This window comes from Xiphophorus maculatus, chromosome 19 (genome assembly GCF_002775205.1).
Source record: "Xiphophorus maculatus strain JP 163 A chromosome 19, X_maculatus-5.0-male, whole genome shotgun sequence".
NCBI lineage: Eukaryota > Metazoa > Chordata > Actinopteri > Cyprinodontiformes > Poeciliidae > Xiphophorus > Xiphophorus maculatus.
The window spans coordinates 7,668,254-7,689,364 of NC_036461.1; the positions used below are offsets into that span (position 1 = coordinate 7,668,254).

The 21,111-nt window shown below is 36.5% G+C and overlaps 1 protein-coding gene across 1 annotated transcript in view; it reads left to right on the forward strand.

Annotated features, from left to right (window-relative positions):
- Positions 1-21,111, forward strand: part of nrxn3 (neurexin 3) — a 121,363-nt gene that overhangs the window by 40,316 nt on the left and 59,936 nt on the right. The window contains 2 exon segments of the mRNA XM_023352245.1: positions 16,828-17,129; positions 18,691-18,852. Coding sequence (XP_023208013.1) covers positions 16,828-17,129; positions 18,691-18,852 — 464 coding nt within the window.

The window sequence follows — 21,111 nt, forward strand, 5'->3', positions numbered from 1 at the left end:
GATTTTATTGACTGCACTATATTTCTGAGTATTTTGTTTAAAATAAGAGCTGCTCTACATATTTGGGAATGTATGCTGTTGCTCCTGAAACAGTATCCTTTATAGAAAATCTGGCAGAAAATCACCACTTTTTTGTGGGATTAGTATTTTAATGATGAAGTGGATCACTGAGATTAGCTTCAAAATCCATGATTTCACACATAATTATACCATTTGCACATAACTGTTCATTAATTTAAAATCCGATATGATAGTTTAAAATACATTTTAAGAATTAAAAAATTTATAAATCTAGCTCAGGAAGACCGGCTTTAATTAACACAATCAAGTTTAATCACTGCAAAAACCAGAGGAAAATATCAGTGCCTTTTTTAGTCACACTATGGGTCATTATGGTGAAGGCAGTCAGAAAAATAAACCAATGAAAAAACAGAATAAAAGAGGTTTACCCTTTTATTCCTTCTTGTTTAGTGTGACTCCCAAAGACTATGCTAAAATTTGAAATTGGTCCACCAGCATAGGCACTTGGATGGTAAACACTTTTTGAAAAATGTCTGGCTGACAAGTTCACTGATAGACAGACAAAGAGCGACCATTTTTCATGTGGCTGGGAAAGATAAAAAATAAAAAAGCATGTGGACTATCACATTTAAAAATAATTGCCCTAATATTTACATATGTATGCCTTTGTAATGGTGGAGGCATAAAGTATCCTGTATATGTTTTGGATCTACAAATGAAATAGAAAAAAAAGAATATATTTTTTTCCAGATTAGTGCAAAACTTTGGACACCACTGACTTGAGGCTTGTATGTGGACTTAGAAACCAGTAGAACAACAGTAACCCATTAAATTAAGGAGCAAAATCAAGACAGATTTAGAAAAAACGAAAACTCAAAAACTAATTTAAACCCTGAGCAAATCGGCAGGAGTCAAATGCTAAATCACTTTTTGGATCCTAAATACTGTTGATATTAGCCAGTTTTGTGTTTTTATTTTCCATACTTTTCTGGCAAACCCTATCAAGTTAAGTTAAACTGTATTACATGCTTTTCTTTCTGAAAAGGTAACTTCTGAATTAAAATTATACAGTTATATATTATAAGCAGACTGCAGAGAATTCAAATAAACCCTTACACTTCATCCTCCTACAGTATGAAAAGCGTTTGATTTTATTGGTAATGGTATCATGGTAAGAGATAAATATTTTGCTGAAATCTGTAGGTCAATCTGCAAACTTATGAGTTTTGAACCTAGTTTAACTTGAGGATTAGAAAAGTTCTTTTTGTGTTGTGACTGTAAGCGTGATATGATTGTTGGCTCTCATGAGATAATTACCCTTCACATCAGGTTGTTTAAACATGATTGTAGGCTAAGACAATCAAATAAAATGTAAAAAAAAAAAAAAAAGCGGTGTCAAATCTAAGATTGAGTGGATCGAGTGAAAATGGTAGGGGATGTTTTTTAGAGTTTCTGTGATTGTGTGCCATTGACAGACGGACTGAATCTGGAGCCTCACTAGGGAGAGGAGGGGTCGATCATTGTGTGATTATTAGCCCTCCTTGGGGGCTTTTGTCTGGGCCCCATGAGAGAAAGGAGGTTAAAGCTACTTAGCCTGAGGAAGGCCTCTCAAAGCTGTCTGTGTGTGTCGAGGAACATTATCGCTCTCCTGCTGACCAAAATCACTTAATGTTTTTGTCAAATCTTCAGTCTCTTGTCAGCTGAACGCTGACACAAGGTCTGGTAAAGTGGACCAATTTAAAAGAAAATATACTATGTAAAGTAGATTTTTAGCTTGTGCTTATGATTTTTAAAGTGAGTTCGCATCAAGTTTATGAGAGCCAAATCTTACAGTTGAAGCTGCAAGTCTCTTGTTGTCTTCACTTAATAAAACTTGACTTTTATCCTTCAAGTTAAAGTTAAGTAGACTTTAGTCTATAATTCCAGATGTCCTGTAGCTCAGTTTAAACTGCAATTTCCACCTTTTTACATCTCTGCATGTCACCTGGTTCAGGAAGTGAATGTTCTCACCCTCCAACGCCTTTCTATTTTAAAGTCAGCATTTTCTCCCTCGGTAATCCTAAGGACAAATTTGTCATCATTTTTTAAAAAAAAAGAAAACATACTTGGGCCTTGGTTGTTGGTACTTAGTCCAACTTTTGTTAAAGGGCACTGACTTCTCATACACCGTGTACTTCTAAACTGAGTAGAAGATGACAATAGACTTCCATTCCTCAAAAAAACTGTTGATATCCATAAGATTTTTCCTTTATTCAATTCAAACCTCGCAGGTCAGGCACTTGAATGGATTTCAGAGTATCCTGCAAAATTTGTAAAGTTTACAGTAAGTGTAGTAATGATAAAATGGGAGTAAGGGTATTCTGGAACAAGCTGAAGATATAAGAATGACTGACCAATTACTAACAGTAATTTGGTTTACTAATAAGATTACTGTTTTAAAGTAAATTCAAATATTTGATTTAGACCAGTTTCCCCAGTTTCCCATTCTGAATCACAGTTAATCAGCCTTTTAGTGTGTGAATGTCTGATTAGTTTATTTTAAAATGTTCCCAATTATGCTTTCTTAATATAAACCCAAAATGTGTTTTGTGATGACCCTGATGAAGGCCACAAACTGAAAGGGCTTAGTCTTCTAATTAAGCTGTTTCTTATTATCTCAAATTTTGCTTCAGTCTTCACCTCACCAGACTTTTTGGATTTTTCCAGAAAGCTGTTTTCATGGTGCAACCCACCATTGATAAAAAATAACAGTATCTGTCTCATGTTTATTAATATTAACAATTCCAACTTTCAGTTCCACAAGATCAAATATTAGTCCTTTAAAGCCGGTGCCCTATGATGTTGAAATGCACCTCAAAAGTACTGAATCAAATAATTTTGTCCTGTGTAAGGAAAACGTCTGTAGAGTAAGTAACTCAGTTATTTTAGCCTGATACGTTGGGGCTAGGGATGCATCAAAAAGTTGTGGGACATTGTCACTCAAGAACTGGAGTTTGACTCCTGCTCAATTCATTGCTTGTACAGCAAATTCATCCTTCCATTTTAGGGGATACATAAACCTTATTGTCATCTAGATAACAAAGGAAAGCATTCTCAAAGAATGGGGGCAACAGATGAAAAGAAAAAAAAATAGAAGCCCAGGTATCAAGTCCTGTGGTACTTGCATAGAGTGAGCACTTTTCCAAAGTCTGCCTAATGGTGATACAGAGTGGTACAATCTGACCTACAATCACTGCGGTATCATATTCTGAAATGATTATGAATAAAATTCCCCACAAAAAGTCAGGCCAGCATGAAAAACAAAAAGTAGAATACAAGTTTTATAGAAAATCAACATGCGTCCAATTGAAACAAAAGCAAAGAGCCATTTAAAGTGAGGCAATCGACCGCGGAGTAGCGTGACGTAATGATATTTGAGAAATTTTCAACATGTTTGATCTACTGTGTCATTTTCTCATTTGTAATCACTTACCTGCAGTAATTCAGTTAACTTTCAATAATCCTAATTATAACATATTGCTTTGTTAAAAAGTCATATTCATCCATCACCAGCTTTACCTCGACAGACTCTGACAGGCATCTCATCTTCTCCTCTGCAGCGTCTCCTCATTAGGCCGCGACGTGCACGCAGCATTAGGCCTGCCACATCTCATCGCAGCAGACGTCCACTCTGGTCTGGACACACTGTGTGGAAGCACCACCCTACAGCTGTCCTTCAGAAATCACTTTAGTGCCGTGATTAATGCGTCCCCCGTGTCATCTGTCCCCCCTCAAAATGCAATTATGTTTTTGAGTTAAAGGACAAACTGTCCATCAGAGGAGCATGATTACAAATCAGAGAGAAATGGTGACTGGCAGAGGAGCTTGAAGAGGAGTGCTGGTTTAAATGGCTTCAATGTGGAGGAGAACAGGAAAGAAAAGGAAAACATCACAGAAAAAAGGGCAGAGAGTTGAGTTACAAATTCATATCTAATATAAAAAATGGGGGAACGATAAAGACTTTGAAAACAAAACAATCATGGCATAATTGAGCTCTGTTTTATGTTCTTTCAATTCAACAAATATCTGCAATGCCTATTAAAAGCATTCAACCTCTTTGAATGTTTCCCTTTATTAAATCATTGTTACTATAGTTTAGCTTTTTATTACAATACGTTTATTCAAAGTAAAAGCAAAACAAGTAGTGTAAAATAAGCATAAATAATCTCTCATTAATTTACCTACTTTATTCAACAGAGAGCCAACTGCAGGCTATTGCCAAAAGTGTCAGATTCTCAGTGCAGGTGATATGTGTAAATGACTCTAGTAGGTAAGACATCCTTTCCTCTGAGGTCCAATCTCATCTCTGGAGCTCAGAAAGGGGAAACACCTATGGATAGGTAGACTGGGATGGATGGTAACCTTAATCTTTAAGAAATAAGAAATGGGCACAGAGAGTGCTCCATCTATAAAGGAATCAGATTCAAGGGACCCTTTGGAATTCTACACAAGGGTTTACAGTGGACCAGATTGTTTCCCTTGCAGAATAGCTGAGGCTGTGATCACAGATGGTTTATGGCTCTTGAGAAGGCTTAGGATTGTGTTCTTCATAGTATAGCCATTGGCCATGATGCCATGAACTGTTCTTCTGCTTCCTAAGCACTGCAGTCAGTCCTTATGCAAACCACCAGCAGTCAGAGCAGAGAGAACCATTTCACTTTATAACCACATTGCAAATGAATCCCACATGTGCAAAGCTGAGAAGTGTTATTGATGGATATTGATGGATGCTTGCCACACTTGCTATTCCAACTATTGACCAAAGGGTCAGGTATTTAAGTGAGATGATTTTATACCCAAATGCAGGGCTGTGTGATGTAGACATCAACCAAGCTGTACTGTTGTAACAAAAATGACAATTTGATTGCAGTAGCCACAATTCAACCCAAGCATGCCAGCACTGAGACTGTCTTAGGCCAGATATTGTAGACTCTAACAAATCTACACAAAGTGTCAAAATTGGTTAAAAAAACAAAACATTGGCATAACATCCTCAAGAACAAGTTTAGGAAGTTTATTTGCAAGAAGTAATTGATTTGGGTTTTAGTTGCTTTTTAAATCATAATTCCTTCAAGACAGAAATGATGATTCTTTCCAAATATTGCAAAGTATTTTAGAAACAGAACATTTGAAATTTGGAGAGCAATTTTTAGTTAGGTGACATATTACTGACAATGTTATGATATTAATCATTATACAGTCACATTGTTTCCTTCTGTGTTTAACTGAATATTTGCTACATGCCTAATGATTCCCACTCCAACTATTTACTATGTTGGCTCCCAGAATAAATATCAAATGGCTGTAAAGAAAAACACCATCAAACACCAGCTTAGCTTTTCACACAGGTTATAAACAGCCTCTGTCTAATGATTTCAAAGGAATGTTTTTATGATCAAAGGAGAACACAAATAATTTTTCATTCAGCGACCTTCCCTCCTCATTTATTCAACTTCATTCTCTTTTTGTAAGATTTCCATGGCCCTTCAGCCCCCACCAATTCCTTGTAACCATGGAGACCGCCAACTGAGAAATGGCAACGGTGGCCCTTCATTAGCTTTCAACACAAGCTCTGACAGCCCAAATAATAGCCAATGAGTGCGTGTGTATGTGTGTGTTTAGGGATGTGGCATTATGTTGGGCAGTAAATGAAAAGCCTGCAGGGATGAAGCCAACCTCTCTGTCATTGTTCAGAGAATTGCATGTGTGCGTGTGCATGTGTTTGTGTGTGCGCCTTTCATACTTTGTGTATATGTGGGAAGATGAGCATGTGTGAAGGCCTGCAGACATACATAAGGATTTCTAATGAACACATGCAGACAGCCGTTACAACCTACTTTACATTTTTAACCTTTTCTGATCCAAATGTATTATTTTTCACATTTGATCTAATATACAGTATTCCATTTACCACACTTGCTTTTTACATGTACTTAAAAGCAACCGCATAAATTAGTGTTAAGAATTTCCGTAAAGGTGAAAACATAAATTTTAAAGAACAGTCTTTCTATCCAACATACCAAGGAATTTGTTGCAACCAGTAGAAGGTATCGGAGCTAACGGTTCTGATGTTATCGTGTACCGGACGAGTGCAAGCTAACCACAGCTTAACCCTAATCTCATTGCAAAATACGGTGTCATACTGTGTTATTGTCATCATACTCTTTACTTTATTTACACACAAACTTTCTGATTTAAGAAAATATATAAAATCAATTGACAGCATCATGAGAGTGAGGTGAAGTTGTTTATATGCTTCAAAAACAGGTCTGTATATTAACATAACTGTTAAATTCTTTTGTGTTCTGTGGTGTTCTGCACAATTTGGCCTATTTAAATTTATTTAAAATTCCAAATACACACAAAAAAAATCTGCTGCTCATTTTCCACCTGCTAGCACAATATTTTTCATACCCATATTAATCTGCAAAATCTAAAACCAATTGGTGAAAAAAATTAACAATGGGAGAAGAATAAGAGTGACTGAAATCTGCTTTTGATATTTTCCAGGTCTTGAAAAGTGAATTGAAATAAATATTTGCATTTCAGATTTTATTTGTTGTACCATCATCCAAACCATCTATCCATTTCTGTCTATTGTTGCTTCTTTGCATACTTCATTGTGTTCATTCTCCTCCATGGTCTTTCTTCTTTCCTGGTGACTTTCCTTTCCTTCTTTTTATTGTCTTCTTCCTTGTTTAATTTCTTATTGGTTTCCTTCCGCCAAGGAAGGAAAGGCGGAGCTGTGAGCTGTCCTCTGCTTTCATTCCTTGTGAGATTCCTGCTTGAGTGACCTTCCCAAAGGTTTCACACTGGTAAAATATATGAAATTGGTGTTCATCAATGGTTTCTAAAGCAAAACTTGTTGGCTGTGTTTTGAATAGGTTTTATGGTGTTGCATAGTGGATTGTTGTTAAGGCTATAGGCCTCCTCAATCCCTTGTCATAACATCAGACTTTAATTGCCCTCATGTACTCATGGTTTTGTTTGCTGACCCGGTTGTCCAAATGTAGTCAAAATGGCAGCATCTCATCATTTTCCCACTGTGGGATGTTGCGTGAGTGCTTCCATTCCCCCTCCTTCTGCCGCTCCTATGTGTTGTAGTATCACACAGCAGACAACCCAACGCACCATTGGTCAAGCCATGGAACAAATGGAAATCCACCAGCATGCTGAAATTACTGATGGTTATCTCCACCCTTTCACCATCTTCCCTCCCCTTCGGAGTTGCTCTTCCCTCAGCCATCCGATCAGTCTTTGCACTGTTCAGGGAGGAGGATTACTCTTGTTACAGCTGCTTTCATCTCTTTTATTCTCCACATCCTTAGTATTTATGTCTTCCACATGTTGCGACCATTTAGGTTGATTACAGCAGTTAATAATAAAGACAGCTGTTTTTTTTTATTTCACACAAAGTACATCTAAATTAGGTGCAGTATGGCTCAACATTTACTCAACAGTATAATTATGATAGTAGAGGTTTGTTTTATTAGAAGCATTTTTTTCTGACTGAGTCTTATTTGTTTCTAAAATTATATCACCAGCTGCTTTAAAATGTAATCGTAATTTGCTTAATTGGCAAAAAGACATAGGAAAAAAGAAGAAAATGGTAAAACAAAATGGCAGAGGGTGGGCCTCTAAAACTAAAACTGGCAATTTCCACATTTCTCAGAGTTTGCAGAAGTACCACATGATAAACGATGGGCACAACAACTGTTAACTTAGATGCAGTGGGGGTTCTTATACACCCACTACTCAGATCTATAGTTGGTGAGTGTAGATGTGACAGTATTGTCAATGTATGAGACAAGACAATTCACTATGTTGGGTTACCAAGAACATGGCAAGATATTAGCATTAGTGAGACATTGCCACATCTCTTTCTATTACTTAATGTTTTTTTCTTACTTTTAATTGTCTTCATAGTCTAAAATCTCCATGTTTATTGGATCTTCTGCATATTTTCACTCTCCCATGTTCTGTACCTCACTGTATCATGTGCCTATCTGATTGCCATCAAGTGGCCCCTCCTCTATGGAACTTTTTCTTGCATCATATTAGAAATGCATTCTCTCCGAATTTTCAAAACCATTCTTAAAACATATCTTTTAAAGGTTGGTTATGGTATTCCATGTGTATCATCAACTTTTTGATCTCACCTTAAGCATTGCTACCAGCTAGCACTATGATACTTTCAAGTTGTTGTATGCATAGTGTTTTATTATCTGTATCCACTCGTCACTGTGCCACCATCTTATTTTTATGACAAGCTGCCAAAATTCAACCGCACATGATTTAACCGTGACTAAGGATTCTTCCAACCCAAGCATGTCAGCATGTGCTTAGAATCAAATGTTGTTGCCATTTAATTCTGCTGTCTTTATAAGCCATCCATGTCATTCAACTGGGAACTACTTCCTGTGTAATCTCAAATTAAGAGCCTCAAACATATTTATAATAGTGGATCAAATTTGAAGTTTTTGCAGCCTTATTTAGGAATTATTATTGTAGCTTCAACATAATTCAGAGGAATTCACATGTTCTCATCACATCCTAAGTGATAAGTTTGTTTAGGGTGAAGCCGAGACTTTTTAAGCAGTGAAATTATTTTCTCTAAAGGACATTTGACCTGCCTGTAGCTGAATTAGAATAAGCCATAAAACATTTCTATGGTTGACTTTGCACTGGATGACCGAACATCCAGTAAGGTCTTGGTGATATATTTAAAGAGAGTCTTTGAGGTTTTTGTATACATAATATTTGTTCAGTGGGGACTTGTTCACACCAGCGGTTATTGAAAATTTATAGGACGACTGGGCATGCTGGTCTCATGCTTACGCTATAAGCCAGTCATGGTGCGGCACATTAGCATAGTGTGGTCTATTGCAGAGTTAAACAATTCCAGTTTTTCAGGACCAGAGGTGCATATTCTACATTACTCTGTGCTCCAACATACCTGAACCAAAGAGCTGAAATATTTTTTGCAGGACTCTAAGAATAGCTCTGGTAACTGCCTGATAGACAACATCTTCCCCCATTTAAAACCACTGCTTCTGCTAAAACCTTCTGGGTGCTAAACTGATTTTGTCGCTGAGAGGAGTTGGCTTACTGCCAGATAAAATTAGTGTAGCGTTTGGTATTTTTGCTAAAATTTAGGTGTTTTACAATCACATAGATCCTACAGCACTACTACAACCTTCAGAACAAGCATTTTATTCAAAGTAACTATTGTGCATTGCATCTTTAAATGATTACCCTATTTTTGCCATTATATTATTTTATAGATAATGTAACATGGAAAAAATATCTGCTTTAAATGTTGTTGCTGAATGCAATTTTAAAAACGGGACTAGAGAACTCCAGTAGCTCAGCTCATTCTGTTTAGACTATTCATCATGTAAACACATAATGTTGGTGTGTAGATTTGGCTTCAAGTACTTAAGATTTTCATTTTGACTATTAAGGCAAACCTCATGGTTTACATACATCTCTGTTCACGGTCAGTAGGGATTGGGAAAGAGAAGGAATCCTTGCTCTGTTATTAAGAAGAACTTTATCAACGCTTTAAAAATGTCATTTGTTTACACTCAGATTTTGATGAGTGTAAACAAATAGGACTCAAAAACAGTTAAAGCTACTCATGGATATGAATTGTCAATTCCAGAATGGATTTTAAGTATTGGGAGAATGGATGAAAACATTGTAAGGTGGGAAAGATGTAAGCATCGCTCTATGAAATTCATTTAATACACTTTAAGAAACTAAATGGTGATGAGATTAAACATTACAGATAGTTATTAAAATGAGGAAGTTTCCCCTACAACTCAGATTTTGCAGAAATCAAGCATTTCCTTCACAGATGAACAACTAATTCAGGTTAAGTCTTCAGGTGCTTTAAGTCAATTAATTTTTGTTTGTTTTTACTTTTTTGTTTTAGATGTTTACTTTCTCAGAAGAGATCAGCGTATAACACAATGCACTCGGCCTGCTGTTCTTTACATATTTTACATAGCTCCATGTTCATCTGGTTGAACCCTTCTCACAAGTGGAAACAGTATCTCCAGAGCTGCTGGAACAAGTCAGCCATTTTGTGCCTTTCAACTCATGTCCACTTATTATGTTGAGGCCTTGCATGAATCCTCTTCTTTGAAGTTTTAGTGTCACAGCTCCGTTTGGTATGCAGTTGCTGTACGGAGTCTCCCTCAACTCTAATTTACAGTTTCTGCCCCGAGAGGAAGGAAGAGCCCAGCAATCACATTCGTATTCAGTGCAAACCGAGATAATGCTTCCCTCAATCTGCTGCTCCTTCTATGCTCCACTCGTCACGTGTGTTTTCATCACTTTTTTTATTTTTATGAACAGTACTTCTCCTCTGCAGGTTGGCATGTCCTCACAGCAGCAATGTCAGTAGCTTCTTCAGATGATCACTGGGCTGAAACAGGATGTCATTATGACAATTCTGCTTTCTAAAATCAGAGTTGATTATATAATTAAAAAGCCTAATTCTTTATTCATGTCTGGAAAATGTTCTACAAAACAAAACAAAACAAAAAATGTAATTGGTCTTAATCAATATGTACCTTTAATTTCTGTTAATCTGTAAACATAGATGAAAGACGGTGTCGTACTGCAAGAGTATGCACAGCATTCTATTTTCTTTAAAAAAGCTTGTTTACCAGCTATGATGTCTGAGACATGAAGTTTCTAAAACTGCCATTAATGACAAGGATCAGAAGGGTTTGAGGTTCCAAAAATACATTATTTTATGATTAACTTGTTACTGTAATATTTTCAGTCTTTTTTGTTGTTGAAGACATTTTCTTAATTTACCATGTTTATAGAGAAAAAACAAATGGATATAACAATGTTTTTTTTTTTTTTTAAGCTGTGTTTAATTATCCCTCTGTTGTAATTTGCAAGTGTAAAGGAAACTCCACTGAGAAAAGCCCCAGTAACGTTCATAACGGAACGAGCTCACATCCTCCTAAATGACTTATAGACAACAAAAAGAAATCACTTTGATTTTTCCTGGTTTTTAAATAGCTGGCCACTCTATTTTTCAACTATTTGAAAAATAGAGTTAATTAAAAAACTAAATTTTTTAATTTAAAAATAATCAGAAACTGCAGCCAGGTTATCATAGTTGATAAGCTTCTTGCTACAGATGTACAGTAGTTACTGGTTGGACCAGAACACTGTGGTTTCTCACCTTTTCTGACAACAGGCAATGAGAGATGATGTCAAAAACGGTTTTACATCCTATTTTTTAAAAACTTTTTTCAGTAAAATGAATAAAAGATGAGGAAAATTGAGGAAATTATAAAAACCTGTGGTTTCTGAAATTTATAAAACATCTAATTTTTAATCGTAACCCTTCACTATTTGGAGGGATAATTAAGACAATAATATGTCTTAAGCGTTCAAGCAGAGGCTAGGAACTTTATCCTGTGAAGAATAAAAGGCTGAGCCAATAGATTAAGAGAGATGTAAAGACCATAGAAAAAGATCATTAGCTAAGTAAAAGACTGATGGGGCTGCATTCCAGGAGAAAATAGTCTCCAAAGTGGGGCAGGAACAACACCTAATGAACAAAAATGGAGACAGATGAGTGTCAGTAAATGGAGTTTTCTTGATTCAAACAATGTGATTTGGAGTTTAAGGGATGTGATGTGGTCTGGAGTTGTGTTTATCACATCAAATGTTCCTTATGGTTAATTGTGACCAATTTAAAGGTTCTACTTATACTGGTCCAGGTACTGAACTGATGTTGTGACAACCAGGTATTATTTAAATTATAATATTTTGTTGTTCAATTGCAAAATGACTGGCAAAGCTGAAGCAAATCGTGACAATGTCTTCAGAGCTCTAAATCTATTCTTTTTGAATGTCCCTATGTGATTCGTTTCTGGTTTATTTACCAAGCCAGATACCATTGGTATGACTGCTCTTAGATTTACAACCAAATGGTTTATCATTTCTACTCGGTCATTAACTTCTAGAGCTTATATGTGATGTTCAATGAAGACTACAAGTGAAATCAATGTTAAAAGTCCCTAAAGAGCTCTACTGTTGAGGTTTTTAAAACAGAAATCACTACTGGACATGCACAACATGGGCTTCTACATGTTTATTTCAACCTATTAAAATATATCAAAGCTGCACAGTTCATATATATATATATATATATATATATATATATATATATATATATATATATATATATATTTTTTTTTTTTTTTTTTTTTTTTTTTTTTTTGAAAATTTAAAAAAAAGAAAAATCCTGGCCAGATATATATATATATATTCATAACCTCTCCTTCTGTTCGCTGATTGGTCCGGTTGAAATTCAACAGAGGAATCAACGTTAATGGGAGAAAACCCAGATGGAACAGTGAAGAGATTAGAATCTTTCTTCTGATGTAATATTATATTATCTGAAGTAATGTTACTTCAGAATGAAGGCCAGATAGATGCCATTGGACCTTTGAATAACATCTGAATGATGGCATGTTGTATGGCCTGATCTATGTAAATGTTCACTTTGGGAGAAATGTTGAAACTACTGTAAAATATTTCACAAAATCTTTATTCTTTCTGGTCATCGTTGAACCTGGTGACACCAATATCCCAGACAATTCATGATTTATCGTGGTGGGCCATGCAGAAATCAGTAAAAAGTCCACACTTCATAAATCAAAATGTCAATGTATTATTTAAAAGCCAATGACTTATTTATTGCTGGTTTATGTTCATACTAAACCTATTACCCTGGTGCCACTGAGGCCTGTCAAAACATTAAAAATTCATGCAAAACAATCCATATCATTCATTAATAAATGCTTTCAGGTCATTCATCATCATCGACTTCAACAGTAGGTTGAAGTTACCAGAGCAAGATTGCCCTCTGTAGTAATTCTTTCAACAATAAAATGCTAAAAATTTGCCAAGAAAGTTTACTTCTTTGTCACTAGGAGGAGCTAACAGTCTTTGGATATTAGGAATATTTACTGTGTCTATAGCTTTTTTCTTCTGCCATCTCTCCTTCTGATGTTTTTATGGATGACCCCTCACAGGACTCATTCCAGCTCATCCATCAAATGAAGGCTCCAAATAGAACAGCTTACGGATGCCATTAAAACTATTATGGGGTGATAACAATCTCCTCACCTCAGCCTCATTTCAGCCATAAAGACCTCAGATTCATTCTCACTTCATTAATATACCATCTTTCAAGCACTATGGCTTCCTCTCTGGACAAGTTTAATCTCGTATATATATTTTTTCTTTCACTGGATCACCACATCCATAAAAGAGGGAACATACAGTATGAATTTATAGTAGCTTTGTGGCTCATTTTTCTATATATAATGTTTTTCTTCTTTTTTTCTTTTTTTTTAGAAAGAAGGGCTATAGTCTTATCATGTCCCTGTGGGAAAACTTGCTTATGGATGCACTGGCGTAGTTCCTCTTGCACACAGACTGAGCTGCATTTTTCTTCACAGTGGGCTATAGATGGAGACAGAAACAGGGATGCTTTCTCACCTTGGGGGAGCTATGTTGGAGGCCAGATGCAATTTGACTTTGCCTGCTTAACAAACAGCAGATAAGAAGAAGACGACTCATACTTGAAGAAAAAAGCACTCTATTTATCATCTTTGCCTATTTTCTTTGCATTACTTTAGTTTTATGTTTATGTTCAGTTTTACTCATATGACTTTATGAGGATTTTGTGAAGACAAGCAGTTTTGAGTTGTTTAATCCTAGTCTGGGATTTTTCTGACAGTATGGTCTTGTATTAAAACAAGTGTATCTTAAATACAGCGATCGTAGCTTCAGTGAATGTTTGAGAGAAATTTGATGTTGGCAAAGTGGAATGAATACCACAGAAATGTGACAAACTTCACTCATTCTTAACAATGGGCATCCATACCCAGATAATATCACCACTATTTTAAGCATTTAGCGAAAACCACAAGACATACTCACAGTAGTGAGTATGTCTTGTGGTTTTCGTGTGTGGACTTTGCATTCTATACAAGTACAGCTATGAAAATAGAATATTATCTTATGTAGGCCAAGGAGAAAGAGAACTAGACATTTGCTCAGTGGCCAAAAGTCTGTTTTACGTTTCATTTGGATTTACATAACATTTCTCTGGTGATATTAAATAAAAAGAACAACCAAACCTTGAGAGTTGTAACAACTGAAAAAACTCAATTATTATTAAGGAAGGACCCTGGTTGCAAAGAGAAAAGTACGACTTTTAATATTTCAGTCCCCTGCTGACCCGGTCTTTGAACCAGTCTACTTGGATGAAAGCTGTTGAGCACTCACAGGGAGGAATGAAGTGGTTGAACCCAATTTACATATGTCTCAAATGCTTTTAAATGTTTGTTTAATTCAGGATTTAATTATTTTTCAGAATGTATCTAAAGATCCTGTGTTAAATTAAGTCAGTGAACAAAGAAACCTTGCTTGGAGCTTGAATGATGAAACAGGAGAAAAAGGTTTCAATGTGTTTGTAGAAGAGTCAATTCTGTGCCCATCTGTAAGGAAATATGGTGTTCAAGTTGTTGTTATTCATGTTAAATGAAAGTAAATGCAAACAGTCATCTGTGGACTCTTTTGGACTCCTTTGATTTTTTTCTTTTCTGAAGGGAAGCAATGCTGACCAGTAGGATGTATTTTGGAATTGTATAATTCATCTATTCATCCACAATACGGTCATTCCATCAGTGAGCTACGTTTTTGGCTGTAAAATTTGTGTGTTTTGTAAAACTGCAATGGAAACACATTTCTTTTTGAATCACATCAGTCATGTTATCAACAACTGGATGTTACTACTGGCGGAAAAGATGAAAAATGTGACAAGAGGTGGTAGGAGGTGAGGTTTTTAATGACTTGTCGCGTGTTATTCACAAGTGATTTTAATTGCATTTCTTATATTAATGGAAACTTTGCAATTGCAGATTTTTTAAAAAATTGTATTTTTTTTACATTATAACGGAAACACAGCTACTGGTGAGCTGCGTCCACGTCCCTCTTCTTGGTTCAGGAGGGTGGCCTCGTGGTTTAGTCTGGGCAGTTAGTTTGCTTTTGTCATCTGATATTCATCAAGGTCAGTGAACCCCTACTTATAGGCCGTTGGTTGGCCAGAAGACATTGGCAGGATGTGATCAATCCTCTACTAATTCATCCAATGAAGGTGGGGATTATTTGGAGGAGATCATAGTTAGTTTTTAGATAGATAGCATTTATTGTCATTGAACAGAATTCAACGAAATTTCCATTGCAGCTCCCGTGCAAAAAATAATAATTTTTTGTTTTTAATAATTATAAATGATTAAAGTCCCTAAGGACTAAGTTTATAGTGACTGCAGTCTTCATTTGCAACACATACAACAAATGGTTGGATAGGTTTATTTGATATTACTTTACAGAGATATAGATTTATTTGTTTTCATGTTTCAGGCACTTTTGAGAAAACTTGCAGGTCATTGAATTGGAACCATTGAACATAAAATATAGTTAGAAGAACAATGTTGTTCTAGTGATGCGATTGAACCTTTGAATAATATCTGAATGATGGCATCCAGATGTTGGTTCGTGTAACTTGGTTGGAGGTCGTCAACCTCATCTTAGATGGTCCACAGAATAACATAAAAAATGTTGTTACTGCAATGATTTTGATATGGTCTGTTTATGAAAATAAAACTGGATATGAAACAAGAGGGGAGTAGCTTCATTTCTAAAGTTCCACCGCAGAAACAGATCCTTGCATCTTTGTATTGGATTTTGTCTGGACACAAAGTCCAGTATTTTTGCAGAAGAGACAGCAAGTTAATTGAAGATGATGTTTCAGATAACAACTCCTGAGTGGACCATTTTTCTGTGTTAGACCTCAGCTCTCTGTTGCGCTCTACTCTTTCCCTACTCCTTTCTTCTTCTGTCTGTTCCCTTACCCTTCGATCAAGGTCATAAATACATCCAGAGTCTGTGGCTTCCCTCTGTGTGATGACAAACATGACCACTGCGTCACAGTGTCTCTCTGACAGGCAATTTCACTGGAAAGATTATTCTTTGATGTTGGTACGTGATAGCTCTCAGCGTTCTTTTCTGTCACGTGCTGAGGATTTTTGAAGGTGTCTTATCATGATACTTATTTTAGACCAAATTTACAAAGATTAGCACAGGATTATTGCATCTTCTCCCTGATCTATATCTACAGCTCTGTCAGTTTCAAAACAAAACAGCTTTAGATTCAGATAAAGCACACAGTCCCTTGCAAGCATACCCTAACACCAACAAATACACCCTTCTTTAAAGAAAGCCATCACAACCACCATTTCCAGTTTACCATAAGCATAGTAATGGATACAGCAAATATATTGAAGAGGGTGATCTGGCTAGCGTTGGGCTTTTATGCATACAGGGTGTTTACAGCAGTAGAGCTACTACCCCATATATGGAGGCTGTTTGTTTTTGACACAGGCTTGCAGGGTTTGATTCCTGACCTCTTTAGTAACGCAGTAACGTATGGCTTCCACTGTTGTTTGTGCTGGTTTTCTTTCTAATTACTTTAAAAAAGCAACAGTAACTTAAAAAAGAAGAGTGTGTGTGGAGTAATGTGGAATACAGATATGTCGCACAAAAAAACCGAGTAATTCCTGCTAAATATTTTTACAAGCTGTTGAATCCTTATGATCCCACAGCTTAATGTTGTCTTTCTCATCTTTCTAATCCTGATTCATTTTCTTCCCACCACAGCAAGGGAAGAAAACGTTGCCACTTTCCGTGGTTCGGAGTACTTCTGTTATGACCTCTCCCAGAACCCGATCCAGAGCAGCAGCGACGAGATCACTCTGTCCTTCAAGACGTGGCAACGTAACGGCCTCATCCTGCATACGGGGAAGTCAGCTGACTACGTCAACCTGGCTCTAAAGGACGGTGCGGTCTCCCTAGTCATCAACTTGGGTTCCGGAGCATTTGAAGCCATCGTTGAACCGGTCAACGGGAAATTCAATGACAACTCATGGCATGATGTGAAAGTGACCCGGAACTTGCGACAGGTAAGGCCCAGTCTTGGGGAAGATTACTCCACTTGCAGTTAGATTAGAAACCTGTTTATTTTGGTTGCACCATCATGGCAGCACTGTTCATTTCATGCCTCACCCCCTAACCTGCCTTGTTTTTGTCTGCACAGATGTTCAGATTCATTTCATTTGTTTTATTTGTAATTTTTAGTAAATTCACATCTTACCCAACCCACCTTTATGCCAAGCCTACAGGTACTGGACCCGACTTGGTAAACAAACTCCACTGTATGGTAGATATCATTTAACTCATTGTCGTTCCTTAGTTTGCAATCTCTCTTTTATTTCTCCTGTGTGATTTCTGCCTAAGTTTGCTGAGAATGATACCAACAGAATTAAATGACTTACTGGGTTCTGACGTTTTTCCTCATGCTCTTGAGTCTTCTTTCCCGATTGTTTCACTTCAATATCAAACTCTACGTATGTAGAAATCAGGCCGACTCATGCATCGTTATACTGATTAACACAAGGCAAAACACACTGTAGGAGGCAACTGAATCTCACCAAACTAAAGCATTTTACCTGTAATAAATTCTCAGTAACAGTAGTTAATTTGGGAGTACCTTGGACCCATGAGGAGCTCACTCATTAGGTGTTCCTGTAACTGCCTGATAGCCCAATTGCCCAATTACAATGGACCCCTGCCTATTCGCAGTTCAGAATTTGATGATTTTTCTGTGGATCTGACTCCACTACTTTACTTCTGTGGACTGACCAGTTTAAAAGTTATTGGCAACATGAGAATGGAATTTAGTTATGAATTTACTGGCAAGGCAATGATATAAACATTATTTAACAAAGTAGGTCTGAATTTTCAACTTACCAACATTCATTTAGTATTGAATCAGTAAAGAATTAATAAAGATCAGAAATGTTTAAAATAATGAAGTTAAACAACATGGACACATTTAAGTCCAGGAATATTAAAAATAAGTTTAAAAAGGTTATAGAAATTTAAAACAATCAAATACATGTACATTTACAGGATGATGATTTGTATTGAAAGCTATTCAGAATAGCAAAAATGGATTAGAGTCCACAAGTGAAACTCTGACCAGTAAGAAAAGCTATTAAAACAATTAATTGCTTTGTATTTTATTGGCTATTATGCCAGTGAATCTTTGACTGTTTCAAATGGTTACATTCTTTTATAACAATGTAACTAAATGCATCAGTAATACCTAGTTAGTTACACTAGAATTTTCTCTTCCTACCAAAAAAAGTTTAAATTTTAAATTAGGTATCATGATACCATGTTTTATAATTATATACAGTATGTCACAGTTGTTTAGCAGTGCAGCTATCTTTCATAAATTGGTCATTTTTCTTGCTGCACTTCTTCTTTGTCCTGCATGTTTGCTTTTGACTTGTGTGCATTGAAAACTATTTAAGTTGGCTTTTCTTGTTAATGTACAGCAGTAAAATTAATCCAATCAATTCAGCCAGTTGTTCATTTTAATTATTTTCTTTAACAAGTTGCTTCTACAATCTGACAGAAAGAATATTAAATTGCTCTTTTTGTGCCCATGGTTGTCAGGTGACGATATCTGTGGATGGGATTTTGACCACCACGGGTTATACCCAGGAGGACTACACCATGCTGGGCTCAGATGACTTCTTCTACGTGGGTGGGAGCCCCAGCACAGCCGATCTGCCAGGATCTCCAGTTAGCAACAACTTCATGGGCTGTCTCAAGGAGGTAATGTAGCATTCTCACAGAGATAACATGTGTTGCTGCTGAATTTCAATCAGGCCACAAGAAGTCTGTAAGCTTTCACTACAAATCCTGACTGCACAGATGTGGAAATGCATTTTATTAGGTCCATAGAGACACGGTTCAATCCATGACTTTGAGTTTTTGTGGGGGGGTTATGCTAATTTGGAATAAGTGAAAATGCAGATGGATAGAAACTGTGTAAACCAAAGCTGCAGAGTTGTTAAATTTGAAAGAGGTGGAAGTTGATTAGTATAGACATGGATAAATAACATACATAGTGTGCCATTCCCACTCTTCAACTTCTACTCACCCTTTATTTAGTGACTCATGAACAGTTTTATGGCCTCTATGGAATGATTATATGTCACTCAACAGCAGTAATTTATAAGGAATAAGTATAAGGTACGCAAGTTTGAATTTATTGGTTTCAAATTTTGTGTTCTGAAGAAATATCTTCAGACAGTCCAACTAGCAGGTGTTGATATTGCTTAACTGGCCTCACTGGCAGGCAATGTGTGGCTTGCAGAGAAATTTCTTGATGTTTCTAAGCAAAATCTTTTCATCTCAAGGTAACATCTTTCAGGCCTCAGCAAATCTTTTAAAACATCTGCAAAAAAGCAACTTCTGTTCAGTTTTTCCAAACTGATGATATTGGAATCTGCAGATATTCAGAATTGTACAACTTATTTAAATCTACTATTTTCCATATCAAAGCCTCACAGGGTTCCTTAGATTCCATTGTTCTGAGCTTTTTGTCAATCCAATGAGTCGCAGTGTCGCTTACTGGAAGATAAGAAGTTGGTCTCGTCAATTTGAAAGACATTCTACCACTTTTCCTTAAGATTTAAGTGAATGTCATGTTTTAGCTTTTATTAATAAATGCAGCCCTTTGATTTAAATTTTTACCTGGAGTTCCTGAAGGCGCTATAAAGTATATGATTCACAAAGTGAGTCAGGATTCACAGGCAGTGCTTTAAACCCACTGCTACTGTGTTTCTGATATTTGGTTTTATTAGTGAGAATTTTGTTCAGGGACGATAACTGAACCTTCAAGCTAAAGGAGAGGGTCCCCTTACATATAATATACTTGAGATTAAATTGATTATATGTATGCAAGCATTGAAATAACAACTGATTTTTTTCAGTTACTTTTTGTTTCATACTACTAAATCCAAGTGGTACCCCAGCTGAGCAGCAGACTGTAAAAGCTGCTTTTAAAGGTTATTGCATCCTGATACCAATACCCAAGACGTGAAACTTGGCTCAGAGAGTCAACACACACAAACACACCCCCACGTGTGGACAAATATATTTCTCCCTTAAGCTTATGATGTCATATCTTTGCACTTAAGTAGAGCCAGTGGAGTGCACTGTGACTGCAGGGGCTTGGCTTTCTCCATCTCACACACACACACACACACACACACACACACACGCCCGCACACACTGAGTGTACAGCATCATATGGCTGCAGGGCGATGGAGGAAGTGGCGCAGCAGCCATTTAATCCCCCTCTGGCCTACTTCCTGCTCTGTGGCACGCTGGGCCTTTTTTCAGTTCTCTGCACCACCCACTCCTGTCATGCATGTGCACGGACACACACATACGCATGCACACATAATTAGAGATGTGCACAGCCATGCATTCACTGATTCATGAACCACAGAGTCAAATATGAAAGGTGGTGTCATAGTATGAAAAAGAGGGAAGTATGTTTTTTTCGTTTTGTTTTTCCTTTGATGTGAACACAAGCAAAATTTATTAACATACAATGAAGCAGAGTTAAAGGATGCACAATGTTGTAGCGTAATCTTCTGGAAAATGAGTTGCTATTTTAAGGTTTCTTATTTACATTTTTTATACTTTTAAGATGCATACAGTTAATCTTTTTATGCAAGTTCAACTAATTTCTATGCCTCTGGCACACACACTGCATTTAATGAGACGGGGCACAAACTTTTAAAAACCTAGAACTCATCTATAAGGCTCACTGCAGTAAGCTTAAATTTACTATCTGTACTTTATTCCTATATGTGCATTCTATAAGACATAATTTCTGAACAGTTTAAGTTTCTGTTAGATACGGAGTTCAAGTCTGCAAAAGTAGTGGAGTCATATTGTTGCTTCAGTCGCAGTGTGATATCTATTCCACGTTATTCTTCGTGAGCAGGAAGTTACCTGATGTACTATCGCAACCACTTAATGTTGCATCAGATTTAGAGATTATATTATGGCTTTCCT